We start from the raw sequence: 17,706 nt of genomic DNA on the forward strand, positions 1-17,706 counted from the left end.
TTTGCCCACAATAGGTACCCGACAAACAAGAATTTGATCTCGCTGAATTCCCTCCATGCCTGTGGGGAAATCGACTTCTTCTTTAATAGCAAGGTAGGGGTGTGTGTTGCTAAAGGCAAAGCCCGTGCCTGGTAAATACAGTAAGCCCAGTCAGAACCCTCTTCTTGGGCCCTCTCACTCGTTTTCTCTCTCTCCCTCTCTCTCTCTTTCCTTCTCTTTCAAATAAATAAATCATTTAAAACATTTCTTTTTAAATTTTTGACAGGTAGAGTTATAGACAGTGAAAGAGAGAAACAGAGAGAAAGGTCTTCCTTCCCTTGGTTCACTCCCCATATGGCTGCTATGGCCGGCGCTGCGCCAATCCGAAGCCAGGAGCCAGGTGCTTCTCCTGGTCTCCCATGGGGTGCAGGGCCCGAGCACCTGGGCCATCCTCCACTGCACTCCCGGGCCACAGCAGAGAGCTGGCCTGGAAGAGGGGCAACCGGGACAGACTCCGGCGCCCCGACCGGGACTAGAACCCGGTGTGCCGGTGCCGCTAGGTGGAGGATTAGCCTAGTGAGCCACGGCGCCGGCCTCAGACCCATTATTTAACTGAAACTTCGCATCGTAAGCTTGACCAGTAGGCTTGGACACAGACTGCAAGGAGAATCTAGGAGACCGGGGCAGGGGGGTGTGCATGGGAGGCTCCCAGTTCCATGCAGCAGAGAGAGGGAGCTCCTGGGGAGCCGCAGTGAGGGCTGGGTGGGGGGGGAGGCCTGGGGAGTGGATGGGAGGACAGAGTGGGTGAAACTGTTCACCCAGGCCCACCGGGCTGCACAAGATTACTCAGTGGTCGCGTTCCCATACAGAATGTTTGCAAAGCAAAATAGAGAAAGGCAGTAGTTGCTCCTAACAGCAAGTTGGTAAATGCTAATCTCTCTCCATGGAGAATAGCTGGCCTTGGGCCATGGGCCATTGTGAGTTGAAGGTGTCTCTGTGCGTCCAGTCCTGATTGCTCTCAGCTCCCATCAGTACCATTTCCAGCGTCCCCAGGGGAGGCACTGGATAGCTTTGGGTGGAAGGAGACTTACACCCATCAAACATGCTTTTGGCACTTCCTCGTAATTCTTGTCTCCAGTGCTTTGCTCGGCCAGGCCCTCATCCTTTTGGATGATTTGCGGAACCCGGTATGTGTGTGCATTTAAAGCTGTCATTCCCTGCTGGGATGAGGAGTTGCATCTCCCCAAGCTCCCAAGACGCAGGAACTCCTCAAAGCCCCACTGCCCATCTTGGCTCTAGAGTTGGGAGAATGAGGTTCCTGGTGCCGTCATATCCAGCAGTCTCCCGGTGATGGTACAGTGTGTCTCATGCATCCACGCCTGGCTAACTAACGTGCGGTGCCCTCTCCACCCATAGGTGCCAAGGGTACACAGGAAGTTTCCCAAAGCCGGCCGAGCGCACCACTCCTCCGACAAGAAGCCTCGTTCCAGTCCTTCTCCAAGCATCACTGCCCCGAGCTGTGGCGGCAGCCCGCAGTCCCCGCTCGACTGCCCACTCCCAGGACCCAGCTGGACGCACCTGCCTCCCATGCACCAGCAGGAACTTGCCAGCAGCCCCCAGGGCCCTCCCTGGTGTTTCCAGCGAAGCAAGTCCTTGTTCTGTTTGCCCACGGGAGGACCCTCGCCAGCCACCTCCTCCGAACCACAGTGGTTTTCCAGCACAGGTGCCCCAGGGCCCAGGGCGGCCGAGTGGAGGCACAGCCAGCCCCTCTCTGTGGATGACTTAGAGGGGGCCCAGGAGACGGATGTGGACACAGGCCTGCGGCTGTCCTCCTCGGACCTGTCTGTGGTCTCCGCATACTCTGCACCCAGCAGGTTCTGCAACACGGCAGAGGCATCCCTCCCCTCCGAAAGACGCAGCAGCCACCGGCCAGGGCACAAGGGGTCCAGAGAAGCACCACTGCCCGCTGTCAGTGAGGCCCCCGCGGGCGCCTCCCAGGCCTCCCTCTCTTTCTTCATCCAAGGGTCCTCCAGCTCCTCAGGGACAGATGGCACTGCTGCCCCGGCTTCCAGCACCTCCTTGCTCCCTAAGTCACCCCCAGAGCTCTCTTGTGACGCTCCTCGCATCACCCAGACCAGCAGAGCCATGCCACCACCCGCCGTGTTGCCTGGCCCCGGGGATGATGACATGGAAGAATTCTACATCTGACCGCCTCCGCCTTTGTCGTTCAGACGCACGGATGCAGACGCGCAGGCTCAGGCCTCCCTGTCCCTCTGGTCTCGGAACGCACCAGCGTTCTCTGCCCTGCTCCCCAGGTCTGTCTGGGATTTCATTGTCTGCTGCCTGGGGACCGTGAGCACATTTGCCAGTCTCTCCATTCTTAACTGAGAGATGGTGTATTTTAGGGACTCGCCGTAAAATACTGACATTTTATGCAAATAAAATAAGCCGTAAAATATATATTTTTGAATGCTCAATTTGAGGCATGGCTTAGTGCACTTATACCACTTAAATGTTTCATTAGAATTATTTGAGATGAAAAGAAGATCCAGTCAGCCAGAGCTGATTTAGCACATTTTCCTGCTGAGAAGGAAAACAATTAAAGCCAAAATGTCGAATGTGGGAAGGATACTAAGTGACTTGCACGAGCCAGCCGTGCACAGTAACAGAATGTGCACCTTCCGGGATTCTTTGTGTATATGTGCAGTAGCCCGAGGAATTTTCAAGTCTTGCTTAGAATGGGGAGAGTCAGCTCGATAAGACAGCTGTGGACAGATGCCTGCCTTTGAGGCCATGCGGCTTCTGAAAATCTGAATTTACACTAAAGTGGCTTAGAGATTTTCTAAGGGTTTGGCACAAGTAACAGACTCATCATGCATTGAAAATTTGATTTGAGTTCCAAAAATTAGATTTGCATCTATTTTCCAATAACATTCACTGTAATGAATGAGAGCCCCAGACCACCTCTCCACGCTCTTGAGTTTATTTAGATCACTGAGTAAGACTCTCCTTGGAGTTAGAGAATCATAGAATATTAGACATACTGGGTAGGTAATCGCAAGAATTTTCAGTTTTCAAAAGCACAGTCTAAGGACAATAGGAGCTACATTTTCTACTGCTTTTTCCAGTCAGCATGCCTGGCCACAGGTCCTACATTTTTTATTTTTAAGTGACTGGTGACATTTTAGCTGGCATTTTGATTGCACAGATTAGCAACTGCCCTCTCCCCAAAACCAGGAACCTACCTACCACACTGTTCTGACCAAATACTTCCAAAAAATGCTTGTGGGCTTGGGGACGGCTGCAGCTGGAGCCCAGCCTCGGCTCTCCCTGCCTGTGGCTGGCTCTGTCGCAGCATGAGTGGCACTCAAATCTCACCCCCAGGAAGGGCATGTTTACAACTGCAGCCTCAGCAATGCCAAGTGTGACATCAGGGGCAATGCCAAGTTGTCTCCCAGATGCGTAAACATTTATCTTTGGGGAAGGAGAACATGGATGTGTGTTGTTCATGTCCCAGGCTGGTGCTCTTTGTCACAATGACTCATGGCACAGAGTTCAGCACTCCCAAAATGCCCACACCAGCCCAGCCGGCCTCCGAAATCTTTCCGACACAGTCATTCACGCAGCCCTTACTGATCTCAGACTCCCACTCAGGTCTACACCGTCCTTGCAATGAGAGCCTTAGATCCTGCCTCAAACGGCCTGGACATTGTAGGACTTCAAACTGTAATATTCTACTCCAATGTAAATAAATGAAAATATGGTCTCTTCTAATTCATTTTCTGAAAAGGGCTACGTAATAAATAGGGTAGGCAGTCATATCATAACTACTGCCGCTGTGGCAGGAAAGCTGCTGTGGATAAAATGAAAATGAACGGGAGTGGCAGAGTTCCAATAAGACTTTGGTGGGCCAGACAAGGTCCAAGGGTGAAGGTCAACCAGCCCTTGAACTAGACTGCCTGGGGCTGATTCGAGACTTAAGAACTGAGACTCTGAAGTGTGTACCTTGGCTGACTGTGGTTGTGATGCCAAGAAATCAGGCTGCTCCCGTCAAGCCAATGACTACAGAACTACAGGCCCAGAACACCAAAGGGCTTCTTTCTACAGAACCAGTTCCTACACCAGCAGTGCCCTCCTGCCTGGAAACGTGACTCAGGGTCAGCCGCTGGCAAGGGAAGGCAGCGGTGACATCAGGGAGGAGGAAAAAAGTCACTCAGGCAATGGCACAGCCCCCAGGGAACAGGGGCACAAGCCCAATAGCTACAAAAGCCAACGAGGCAAAACATGAGTGGCCCAGCTGGCAAGGGATGGCCCTGTCTTCGTCCTTAACCCATGCCCTTCTTTTATTCTTCTCGCATGTCCTCCAGGATTGCCTCAGAGCCCAGCGTCTTCTCAGCGCCACCCTCATCACAGTCTGGTCCAAACTGAGTGACCCCCAAGGGTCATCTGAAAGCAGGAAAGGCAGATGCCCCATAACACAAGGGGGGAAGGGGCGGGAAGACCGCATTCAGGCGCCCCAGTGCCTATGTTGGGGAAATGGGAGTCACTCTGTGGAGAAGGAGCCATAGGGTGGGTTCCAGAGGCCTCGGCTTCCCTCCTGGCTACACAACCAGCACTTCCTTATCCTGGAGGGCTCCTGACACCCACTAGGGAATCCTGACCCTCTTGGATATTGTTCTTGTGAAAGATGCTGGCCTCTTACAGGTGCTCAATAAATTTTTCCATAAAAAAAAAGAGTTGTCTCATTTATTATTTCTTTGCTAACCTAGGCTCTGTGAGGTAGGCAGTCTCAGTTTTAACCCTAGCTTGATAGAACGTAAAAGATCACAACCGCTTAATAGAACACAGTTTCTTGTCTCCTCTGCCCCAGCAATGCCTGGGGGGCTGTATCAGCAAGTGCCCTGATCAAGTACACATCCAAATCAGATCCCCCATATTACTGCTCGTGATCCTACACTGGCCAATACTGACCACCACCAAGTGTGTGCTGCAAGCATCAGATGTTTCTCAGTCCACTCCCACTGACCCGGCAAGCCCTACAGAAATGAGCTTGCATTGCCTCCGTTGCTTAACACGAGCATGAGAGGGACCCTTGGGGCAAGGGTTGAGCCTTTTGGGACACACATGATAGGAAGAACTGGACTGTGGTGCTGCTCGATTCCAGGGCCTGAGGGCAGGGGGCAGTCACAAGAGGGTGTGTCAGGCTGCACTGACTGCAGGTGGGACCAGGTGTTTGCTTTGGTTGGGATGTCTTAAGCCCATGGCTGATCGCTTCAGGCCCAAGTAAAGTAGAAGTGCAGGGATCTTCCTGTTGCCTTGCTTTCGTTGGGTGAATGAATTCTCCAGTCTGTCCACCAAGAAATACTCGAATAGACGCACAAGTCCAGAAGAGATTTTTTTTTTTTTTTAGAGGCAAATGAAACCAACCAGAGAGAGCGTCTCCCTCCCCAAACCCTCACAACTGTGACAAGGACCCGTTCTGGCCAGGGCTCTCCAAGATCAGGGTTGCAGCAGAGTAGCACAGTGGCTGAACAGCCACCTGCTCTTTCTCTGCCCCAGGCGTCTAACTGACCATAAGTATCACCTCATTATTTCTACACTCTGTTTCTCTTTTAATCCCCGAGAACACAGTTAGATGCTGCAGAGGCTGGAGAGGCCAGCATGAGAAGTGAACATGAATGCTGTGGACACTCAAGAGAAACACCTTTTGTCACAACTGTTACACCTGATGGGGACAGTGTTAGGTGCTGTTGTTAAGACACCACTCAAGGTGCCTGCATCCCATGTTGGAGTGCCTGAGTTTTGAGTCCTGGCTCTGCTCCCAATTCCAGTTTCCTGCCAGTGTACACCCTGGGAGATAGCTAATAATGTCTCAAGTACTTAGGGTCCTGCCAGGCAGGTGGGAGACACAGAATGAGCTTTGAGCTCCTACCTTTGGCCTGGCCCAGCCCTGGTTGTTGCAGGCATTTGGGGAGTGAACCAGTGAATGAAATTAATTCTCTCTCTCCACCTTCCAAATAAATAAAAATATTATAACAAATGTACTCATGAGGAGTCAAGACCCTGATATAAAGATCATATTTGAGTCATTCTTCAAGCTCTCATGAAGCCTATTTCTAATCTGGGGCTTACAGTTTTGGTTACAAAATGGCTTTAAATGATGTCGTTTCTCTGAATGAATTGCAGAGCCCGCCATGAGTGGTGACATCAACACACCTGGGTCTCCACCGTTCAATCTTGGCTCTGTAGGTGGTCATAGCTACTGTCCAGTGATGTGTCATTATCAAGGGCAGTATGTCCATTTCAGCTGGGAGTCACACTAGAGCATTTGTGGAAGAAGACAGGGCTCTTTCCCTGTCACCGTGACACCCTCCCTGGACTCTCCATTTGTGACAAAGGTCACCCATTCAGCAGCCAGGGATGGTGTAGACACACACAGCTGCCTCACAGCCCTTACGGTCCTGATCTAGGTGGGGAAGGTCTTGGTAAGTTCAGGGTCTTGAAGAAGCCATCCCAACTCCTGTAGGTCAACTTTTCCAGTCCCTAGAACCAAGTCCAGAGCATTTTGGGTTGGAGCCACTCTGAGTGTGTGTGGCACAGTCCAAGAAATGGCCGGCTGAATAGAGACACTTGCAGGCCAAATTACCACACTGAAGATGGCCGTGGGAGAGCTTTGGTGCCACCTGGTGGCCACTCTGCCCAGGAGGGTCTGTCACTGCTCTCTTCAATGAAGACTACCTCAATAACAGGAAGGAGGGAGGCGCTTCACATCCCTGTATTATTTTGCATTTAATTTTCCATTTAGCTTATTTCTGCAAAGCATTGAAGCAACTAACATTATCATGAAATGAGGCAATACAAACAGAAGCAGAAAATCTTGGTCAAGGAAAAGGAGTCTTGCCAGGATGTCACCTGGAAAGAAGGACAACGTTAGTTGGATTTCCTGAAAGTTACAGCAAAAAGGGAAAGACGGGTAGCTCTGTCATTCCCATGATTAAAGAATCCACGGACAATGTCTCGTTTCGTTGTAATTTAAGTGGCTTCAATGTAGTTCCTCGGAGAAAATCGAGTTTTTCTTAGTGCAGATTTTGAAAATCAGCTCATCAGGGGATGTTCCTTTTGGGATGTTCTCCATAGAGTCACAGATTTGGTCCAAGGTTGTAGCTTTCTGGCTTGGAGGACAGAATTGATGACACGTGGAGGGAGCACCCACGAGCTTCCCATGAGCCCCCCTTGAGGTCCTTCGCTGCAGGACTGTAGTGAGAGGCGGCAATGTTGTCCCTGGCAGAATGCCTGGGGAGCTGGCTTTCCCCAGCTCTTTTGCTCTTGAGGTCACCTTTGCAGTTTGGAAAGCAGAGGGCAGCCAGGTGGTGAGCCTGTCACCCTACTGGGACCCTAGGAGCTTCTATCCACCCTTCAAGCCTGCTGCGACAGAGAGTCCCCCATCTACTGGAGCCCACTTCATCCACACCTCGCAGTTGCAAAGTCAATTCCAATGTTCTAATCTCCCCCAGCTCCAAGAGGCCTCAGGCATTTTGAAGCCTTTCCAGATGTCATAAATTCCCCTATCGTGGAGAGTGATCCAACATGGGAAGTGAGATACTCAGCAGACTCATAGAATGGCAGATGTCCTAAATAGCACTCTGGCCTCAGAATCAGCCCTAAAGGCACTCGGATCTGGCTGAAAAGCCCATGAGAGTATTTCAGGCATGGAAAGCCAAGACACTCTGGCAAAAAGATCTCTGTGAGTGAGATCCCAGTGGAAAGAACAGGTCTTCAAAGAGGGAGGTGCCTTTCTCTGAAGGGAGGAGAGAACCTCCACTTTGACTATGACCTTGTCTAAACAAGATAAGAGTCGGAGAACTCAAGGGGCTTCCATAGCCTTGGAAACTCATGACTGGTGCATAGGGAGATTACTGATGCCATAAACAGGAGTGTCAATTGGTAAAGTCAACAACAGGAGTCACTGTGCACTTACTCCTCATGTAGGATCTCTGTCCTTAATGTGCTGTACACTGAGGCTTAATGCTATAACGAGTACTCAAACAGTATATTTCACTTTGTGTTTCTATGGGGGTGCAAACTGTTGAAATCTTTACTTAATGTACACTAAACTGATCTTCTGTTAAAAAAAAAAAAAAAGAAAAGAAACTATCAATTCCCAACTTGACTCTCACTGGGATTAAACATGACAATAGGTCTGATCTGATTTCATCATCATTTAAAAAAAATCATCTATTATTTTTCACTTTATGTTTCTGTGTGGGAACAAACTGTTGAAATCCTTACTTAAGGTATACTAAGCTGATCTTCTGTATACTAAGATAATCGAAAATGAATCTTGATGTGAATGGAAGGGGAGAGGGAGTGGGAAAGGGGAGGGTGGTGGGTGGGAGGGACGGTATGGGGGGGAAAGCCATTGTAACCCATGAGACGTACTTTGGAAATTTATATTCATTAAATAAAAGATAAAAAAAAATAATAAAAAATAAAAAATAAAAAAATAAAAAAATTCCCCTATCGTACCCTGCCCTCCACCACAGGGATGGGGAACATTCAGCTTGTGAGCCATATGAGGCCTGCAAAATCATTTGGCCTGACCCTGCCAAGGCAACTGAAGGTGGGACTTGAAATTCAATAAATCTATAGCAGTTTAATTTTTAAGTTGATCATTTTGTATGGCCTGTGAATGATGTTATCAATATCCAAAAGGTTCCCCAACCCTGCTCCACTGAGATGCCTGAAAATAGACAGGAATTCAGGTCCCTGCACCTGTTTCTCCATTGCTCTGGGTGCATTTGCTTATCCTCATTCAACATTTGACAAGTAGTCGCTGAGTCCTGGCTGTGTGCCCGCAGCTGGCTACGAGCTGAGGCACAGGACTGGCACAGCCTTGGCACTCAGGGCACAGACATGCTCCCACCACTATCATTACTATTTACCATTTACCCATAGATTTCAAATCTTCCTGATAGAGCTGATGGAACAAACCTCTGCTAGAGTCAAAAACACAGTCCCAGCTTTTGGTATCAAAGACTTGGTTTCCAATCCTGCCTCCATCATCCACAATGACGACATGGAGGTCAAGGTTCTCTCATTTCTCTCAGCCTCTGCTTCAGCATCTGTCACATACGGACAGCCTTCCCTACCAGGGAGGGTCACTTCCAGAATTCAAACAAAAGACCCTATCCTGCCTACTACCTACCAGATGATTCATGAATGTCCTTGCTTTTTCTCAAGCTACAGAAAGGCCACAGTTTCTGGATAGAAGCCCAGAGGCCTCCTTTCCCAGTTCCTAGTGAGAGGTAGAGCAGAGCAGGTTTTGCCTGAGGTACTCTTTGCACCAGCTGTTCTACACTCACTGCTCAGCCATCTCTAGACAGAATTCCACCACGCAGGAAACCAGGCACATGGTGACCACCCCGCACGCCATGCCACCCCCCCTCCCTGTGAGTTTCCCTTCCACCACTTCAAGCCATCACCCCAAACTGGACCTTGCTGCTTGTTACTGCTCAAATACACCCTTTTTCCCAGAGATTCAGCTCTGGGCTTCCCTTCCCCAGCGACTTCCCTCTTGCTGACTCCCTACCAATCTCTAGAACCATGAGACCCGTTCTGCCTTCTTTGGGCCATCTCCTGACCCTGGAGCCTGAGCTTGGCCATGGAACCGCTGCCCTCAGTGGTATCTTGGCACCTTGGCCCCATGGACTTTGGTGCATCTCATCTGTCGACCCTGCCCTCTGATGTAAGTTGCTCTGATTCCATCCTATCATAAGCGCCAGACCATGCTGTGCCAAGTCACTCCCGTTCACTGACACATGACCAACTTGCATTCACCTCTGCAGTTACCCAAACCTATCCCAACTTCCCAAGTGCTCCCTATACCCTGGGTTGCTCCACTCCCAGAAGCTAATCTTGTCCCTCAACCAACCAAGGCCAAAACTGTCCAATCCCTCCTCAGTGTTCCCCTTAGCAACCACGATGCTTAAGAAGCAAAAAGAAACTGATTAGCAGACTGCATCTACTACCAGGGCCTTTGCCCTAGGCAGTGGTCTAAAGACTGGCAGAACCAAGGGAACTGGTTTGTGCAATGGGCCACTCCTCATCCTATTTCTACTCCAAGAATTATGTTCCACTTCCTGTAAGATGAGACTCTGGTGCCCGATGCAAGTGAGATCATCTTCTACCATGCGCTCTGGAGTGCTCAGGAACTGTCTGAGGCTGTGGTCCTCACTGGGACAGGACCTGCAGTGACCTCTTTAGCTTCTCTGGTTCCTTTCAGAGCTTGCAGCCCTCCCCCCTGCTCCCGCTCTCGCTCCCTAAGAGTGTCTCCTCTGCCCAGCTTTGCCCTTGCTGGAAGCAGTGAACTGGCTGCACTCCCAGGCACCTGGCAGCAAGGTCAGCACTGTGACCCAACCGCACGTGACCATCCCTGGGCACTCTGCTTGTCACGTTCTGTTCTGGTCTAACCCGGATAAACACCAGAGCTTTCCATTCGGTGTGCCCAGCCCTCCTTTCCTGTCCTGCATGCCCACTCTGGTGGCTCCCACATGCTGGGCTACACTCTTTTCGGAGGGCTAGACCTGAATTTTCAGATGCACGCCATGATTTGGGGTTTGCCATGCCTCTGAATCAACCCACATCTACATGGAAAGAACCAATCCTCCTCTTTTTCTGGAATTTCATGGTCCTGTTCATATTTTCTTTTCTCTGCTCATCAGTCACATTTTAAAAACGGAAGAAGTGGTGCACCCAGACAGCCTAGTAGAAAGGAACGGGGTTTTGGAGTACATGGCCCTGGGTTTGAATCCCACCACTGGAACCCTAATCAAGTTAATTTATTTCTCAATCATAGTAACCTCATTTGCAAAATGGGGACATGGGGCCAGGATTAGGGTGAGGTGCCTGAGGCACTCGCCTCAGCAAAATTTAAGAAAATACCAAAAACTCAGTCATTGAGAGTATCGTGTTTTAAGGAGTGAATCCTTTATAGGGTCGTTCTGAAGAATATCAGAGATTAAGAGGCAAACCCAGGCACAGTGAAACATCACTGCCACCTTTCAAATTAGCAAAGGTTTCACAAATATTATAGACTTCATGTTCATACCCAGATCTCAACAGCAATTGGTGCAGCCTTCTTGGAAAGAAGTAGAACAATCAGTAGCCTTAAAAATGCATGTGTCTCTTTATTCAATTTTCAGGACTCCATCACAAGGAAATTATGCAAATCAGAGATATGGATGTATGCATTGGTACATCACAGCACAGTCTGTAATAGCAAACCACTGGAGAACAACCTGGATATGTAGATAATTAGCAAAGCAAGCAAGAAAAATAAATTGGGTGCCCATGCAATGGAATATTATGCAGCCATGACAAATAATAATTGAAAGCATATTTAATGGTGAAGGGGAAATTTTGATAAAAATTTAAGCTAAATAATCAAGACTGTCAAATTAGAATAATTTTTGCTTCTGGGTGGTACAATGATGGGTGATATTTTTCTGTTTCATTTCCCCTTTTGAATTTGATGTATTTTCTTTGGTAAGTGTTATTAACTTTGTAATTTAAAAAATTATTTAAAAATTATTATTATTTCTTTTTTTGACAGGCAGACTGGACAGTGAGAGAGAGAGACAGAGAGAAAGGTCCTCCTTTTTCCATTGGTTCACCCCCCAATGGCCCCTGTGGCGAGTGCACTGCAGCCAGTGCACTGTGCTGATCCAAAGCCAGGAGCCAGGTGTTTCTCCTGGTCTCCCATGGGGTGCAGGCACCCAAGGACCTGGGCCATCCTCCACTGCACTCCAGGGCACAGCAGAGAGCTGGACTGGAAGAAGAGCAACCGGGACAGAATCCGGCGCCCCGACCGGGACTAGAACCTGGTGTGCCGGCGCCGCAGGCAGAGAATTGGCCAAGTGAGCCACGGTGCCGGCCCTAAAAAATTATTTTTAAAACAGGTTGGAAACCCCACCTTTTTTGAATTTCTTAACCTTCACAGCAAATCTGTCCCCACTCTTGCTTATTCTTGCTCTACAGGTTTTAGGGGCTTGTTCCTTCCTCCCCTCCCACTCTTGATACACAGATGGTGTAGACTAGTGGTTACAGCAGGGTCTCCTAATCCTTAACCCATGGCAAGTTCCTTAACCTTCTGTGATTTGGTTCCCTCACGTGTAAAGTAAGGACATTCAAATGCTCAGTTCTTCCTGGTGTAGAAATGGCCTTCACGGACCACCACCTGGAACAGCAAGGAAGTAGGCAGTAAAACCCCAAGACACCAGAGGCCCCATCCCTGTGCTCACCTTCCACAGAATCCTCCTGGCTTTTGATGAGTCCCTCTTTGGGATAAGGGGTTCCCAGTTATGACTGCGGTAGAGTTTCCCAAGGACACACAGGATGATGACTTTGAGTCAGAATTAGTTTGATTTACAGGACATGAAGAGGGATTCCTGGCACCCCTGACTTGGCGGCCTGAAAGCCAATGCCCCCTGTCCAGTGTCTTTATGAGCTGTTATCTTCCTCCTAGTCTGTAGACTCCCAACTGGTTTCCATTGTCCCAGCATCAATCCACCCCATCCATACACACACTAAGTACCAAGTATTTTGGTTTTTGAGAGGCAGAGAGAGAACATGCACTGCTACATGCTGGTTCACTCCCCAGATACCAGCCACAACCCAGGGCTGGGCCAGGGACCAAGCCTGGGACCCAGGAACTCAATCCAGGTCTCCAAGCAGGAAGCAGAAACCCAACTACCTGAGCCATCACCACTGCCTCCCTGGGTCAGCATTAGTAGGAAGCTGGAGTCAGGAGCCAGAGAAGGGTATCATATCCAAGTACCTCAATATGGGACATGGGCATCCCAGCTGATGCCTTAACCGCTAGACCAAGTGCCTACCCTAATTATTATTATTATTATTATTTGCAACAGTGTCTTATACAGAGTCCTGCCCAAGACGCTCCCTCCTGCCAACACGCTGTCGGGGACCTCTCCCCAGATGTGCCCCCAGGCCTTCACCACCTGGCCTCATCACTCTACGCCCCAGCCAAACAGGCTCTTAACTCTCCACCACACACGTGCCTTCTCACATGTGGGCCAAAGCTCAAGGTATTCCTCCAACTCACTCTGCCCACCAAACTCCTACTGTCAAATTCCAGTCCAAACACGGCCTCCCTCAGGAAGCCTGCTGGGTTATCCTACCGCTGAACTGCACATGAACTTGGTTGTCCCTGACTGGGGACAAATCACAGACTACTTAGTCTTGCAGTTGCTTAAGCATGAGCCTTATCTACCTGGGCAAATTACAAATGAGCCCTTCATCCAAAACAGCACTGGGTAAATAAGCCGTGCACGAACGCATGCGTGTGCAATCTGTTTGTGTGTGGCGCGGTGTCTTAGCTGGCTGGCACCCTGCTTTTCTTGGCAGCCCCCATCTTCACATTCCCAAGTCCAGGGCCCTGACCCTGATCAGGCCGCTTAATGGCACTCGGTCCAAATGTCCCAGGGGACCGTGAATGTGAAACTGCGTGCAGAGAAGAAAGCTCGCGAGGTTGCTATTTCCAAGCAGGTCCGCACGTACCTTAGCCACTGTGGACTCTGTCTAGGCGTCTACCCTCACTGACATCTTCCTTCCAGATTGCAGTCCTGACTTTTCTGGCCCGTCCACATGGAATTCTCTCTCCCTGTTTTCCCCTCACCACTTTTTAAATTTTTTAAAATAGTTTCATTTTTAATTTGTTAAGTGGTATTTCCTGCATTTAATTTTTACTTATTTATTTGAGAGGTAGAGAGAGACCGGCAGAGAAAGATGTCCCATCCACTGAATCACTCATTCCCTAAATGCCTGCAATGGCCAAGACTGGATCAAGCCAAAGCCAGGAGCCAGGAGCCAGAAGCCAGGAACTCGACCGAGGCCTCCCACGTGGGTGGCAGCAACTCAATTCCTGGGCCATCACTGCTGCCTTCCAGGGCCCGCAGTAGCAGGAAGCTGGAGTTGGGTCCCAAACCCAGGCAATCCAATGTGGGATACAGGCATCTCGACCAGCATTGTAATTGCCATGCCAAAGGCCTGCCCTTCTTTTACAATTTTAATTATTTAACATATTTCTGAATCACTCTCTCTACTCCCACATATAGATCCAGACACTCTGGCTGGACCAAGAGTAATACACGGTTGTTAGTTTGCTCTCTTGTCTTTGCTAACATTTGGGGCCAACACTGAGGCACTTGCTTACAGAACCTCTTTCCAGCTTAGCATTTACCTCCATTCCCCTGCAGACTTCCTACGTGTACCCAGCTATTTTTAAACTTTTCACCCACAAAACTCTCGGCAAAAACACAAACTGAATGTTCTCCAAAGCCAACTGACATGGATCCATATGTTTGGGAAGGAAAATAAAAATTGCTTGAATGTACTATTTGCTCTCTTCAAGGTTTGTCAGGGTAGAATTATAACATGTCAGGGTAGGACGGGGAGTTCAGACATAGCACCTGATTCTTTGCCCGAGACTGGAAAACATTTCATTGTCACTCTCTGAAATTTCCCTCCGTGTTGACTTTTTCTACCTCCAAACCACACGTGTGACATAAACAGGGATCCCCTCGGATGGGTGTGGGGCCATGCACTGAGAGGGAGAGCAGCCACTGCTTGATAGTGCTGCAGCTCTCAACTCTGTCATTTGCTTCACATTTTTGCCATATCTGTGCATTGACTGCACAATTTGTTTTTTTAAAAAAATCCAATGGAAAATCAGAGCAGATTCTTCAACACCAGGTTTCCTGGGAAGTGTGGAGCCAGACCCAGCCGTGGAAGCCCAAACGTGGATGGAGGAGGGTGGTAGCCGGCCTGGTTCCAGGTGTGCTGCCACCTGCCTGTGGTCAGTGCTCTGGCGACGCCTCTCAGCACATCCACCTTGCTCAGACTGCTGAGACCTCAGGAGGACTAACGTGCCCCAGTCTGTCCTGGGAGAAGAGGCACCTGCAACGGTATGGAAGAGAACCTACCTATGAGAGACAGATGCTGCAAGAGCCCCTGGAGCAGTCCCACCTCACAGGGAAAATTAGAGATGAAGGACTAAAACAAGGTGACAGAATCCGTGAACTTGGCACTGTCCTGCTCAAAGTCTTTCAGCAGACTCCTCTTGGCCTGGTATAAAGTGCAAATTGTCTGTCCTGAGATGCCAAAGTCCCACCCCATTCAGCTCCCCAAGCTCAACCCAGCTTCATCGCTTACACCACCTGCTTTGCTCTCCCTGTCTTCCAACCCCATCGACTTCCTGTTGTCCATCGAACACTCCATGAGATCCTCGCACACGAGCCACCCTCTGCCACCGGTGCTCTCCTCCCTGCTTTTTTGCTCCAAAATCTGCTTAACCTTTGGTCTCTGTTTATATGCTGCCTCTTCTAAAAAGCCTTCATTAGCCATCCATCTATCATCTATATAACTGTATTTCTATATAAACCTGTCCAGCTACCTGCTTACACACACACACAGATGCATCCTCTTCCGTCCATTCCTTTTATTCTTTGTGATACTGATCACAGCTGTATGTGGGCTTCGGTCTGACAGCACAACTCTAACACCCTCCGTGACAGCAGAGGCTGCCTCTAACCTACCCTCCTTCAGGTCCTGGCATCCGGCAGGTGCTCGGCAGATACCTGTGGAAGAGATGAATGAGTGAATAAATTCCTGCATGAATGACAAGTCTTCATCAGAGTTTATGTGATTTTAGACCACAACTCAAGGGTCTATGATAAAACAGAATCCCTTGTCTCCATAAATCAACTGTTATTTCCCAAGGCTCCCATCTGCTACTCCCATAGGGAATTAAATCCCAGCTTTCACTGAGACTCCCATGCTGGGTCCAGGAATCACCTCTAGTAATACGGGCTTCTGTGGTACTGGGGATTCAGGGGAGGGGCTGGCTGCTCTGTGGTGACTACTATCATGACCACAAGGGGAAAAATCTGGTGACAGACACTGTGCCACAGGCAGACTCAGAGAAGCCCTCATAGCTGTCCATCCCATTGTCCCCAAACCCTGCTGTTATAATGTAGACACCTAGGAATTACCAAAACCAGATACACACATTAAAGAGATTCATAAGTATTCCAGCAGAAACAAATCTTGAAACACCCCCTTGCCCTGAAATAAAGAAACTGCAAAAATACAAATAAGGACAATTTTGCAGTGACCCAAGGGGCAACAAACTCTTCACAGTGTGAAATTATGATACTTTTCTGTTTTCATCCATAGTTCATAACTCCTCCCTCAGAACAGGCTGAAGAGTAGGTCTAGGCCCCTCCTTGCTGCAGAGGGCCCCTGCCCCATCCTTAACAAGAAGGAATGCTGAAGAGTCCGAACACACAGGCTTTGCTGGACACCTCTGACCTCCCTGCCTGGCCTACCAGCAATGATGCCTATGCTATGAACAACTATGCCTCCACAAAAAACCAAAGGGCAGAGTTGAACAGATCCCACAGAGCTGAACACCTGGAGGTTCCTGGAGGGTGGTGCACCCAGAGAGGACCTGGAAGTTCAGTGGCCCTTCCCCCGCACCCTCTGTATCTCTTCATCTGTTTCCTTTGTACCTTTCTTTATAATAAACCAATAAACCCACATGTTTCCCTGAGTTCTGTGAGCAGCTCAAGCAAATTAATCCAATCTGAGAAGGAGTTATGAGAACCCTGAATTATAGCTGGCAAGTCAGAAGCACAATTGAAGGGGGAGAGCAGTTTTGAGAGCCAAGTCCTTAACCTGTGAGATCTGACACTACCTCCAGGTAGACGGAGTGAGAGCCAAATCCTTAACCTGTGAGATCTGACACTACCTCCAGGTAGACGGAGTGAGAGCCAAATTGGATTAGAGGACCCCAGGCAGTGTCTGCTGCGACAGAATTGTCTGCTTGTTTGGTGCATGGGACAAATGCCCACATGTCTGATATCAGAAGTGACCAGTGTTGTGATTATATAGAAGAGACACTGCATCTGAGTTTGGTTTTTCCAACCCAATGGGGAATGAGGGAAAGATTCCTAGAGAGGGTCAATGTTTGGGCTTGGTCTGGGAAGATGAGAGAAAGCTCCTGATGCCAGAAGAGAGAGACATGGGTTAGCTCTGATATAACTGGAAGAGTTGGAGGACACGAAGGGAAGAAATTCTGGATGTAGGTGTTACTTGGAGAAAAGAATCTCCAGGGGGACAAACTGTCCCCACATCATCCTCAATAGATATTGCACAAATCTACATGGGCTGCTCACTTGAAGGTCACAGATTGATTGCAAAGGTCTCCACTTACTATGAGAAAGTGATTGCAAGGAGGAAAAGGTATTAATTTAACCTTCCTTGGGGAGTCCTTGTAAAAGAGCAGAGTGCCCAATCTGCCTCCAAAGGTGTGCTGTATCACAGAGAGAGCAGCACAATATGCATTCACTCAATAGTGGACAAGATTATTTTGGCTGTAGATCAAATTTGTGATGAGATAGAGTCGTATTTTTATGTGCCAAATGTATGCTTGAGGCCTTTCTGGAAACTTCTCATTATTGCATATAGAACTTGAAGCATCATTTTACTGGTTGAAATTACTCTAGTTTTATTACTATTACTTTGCTTTTATGGGATAGTGTTGATCAGATCTAATCTTCATTTACCACCACACTCTTGGTCAGCAAAGAAACCAACCTACCTTAATGTACCTACTGAAAAATACATTCTATGTTAATAATAATAGCACAA

General features: G+C 48.8%; 1 protein-coding gene across 3 annotated transcripts in view; it reads left to right on the forward strand.

Annotated features, from left to right (window-relative positions):
* Positions 1-4,713, forward strand: part of FAM124A (family with sequence similarity 124 member A) — an 82,354-nt gene extending 77,641 nt beyond the window's left edge. For 2 of the 3 annotated variants that reach the window (XM_051832225.3, XM_051832224.3), the window contains one exon: positions 1,396-4,713. In XM_051832225.3, coding sequence (XP_051688185.2) covers positions 1,396-2,187 — 792 coding nt within the window. In that variant the 3' untranslated portion in view covers positions 2,188-4,713. Of the gene's footprint in view, positions 1-14; positions 94-1,395 lie in introns of all 3 variants that reach the window. The other variant, XM_089304197.1, reaches the window with a different exon arrangement.
* Positions 4,714-17,706: the final 12,993 nt, after the last annotated feature.

Source organism: Oryctolagus cuniculus, chromosome 9 (assembly GCF_051225735.1).
Source record: "Oryctolagus cuniculus isolate XC-2025 breed Fujian yellow rabbit chromosome 9, ASM5122573v1, whole genome shotgun sequence".
Classification (NCBI taxonomy): Eukaryota; Metazoa; Chordata; class Mammalia; order Lagomorpha; family Leporidae; genus Oryctolagus; species Oryctolagus cuniculus.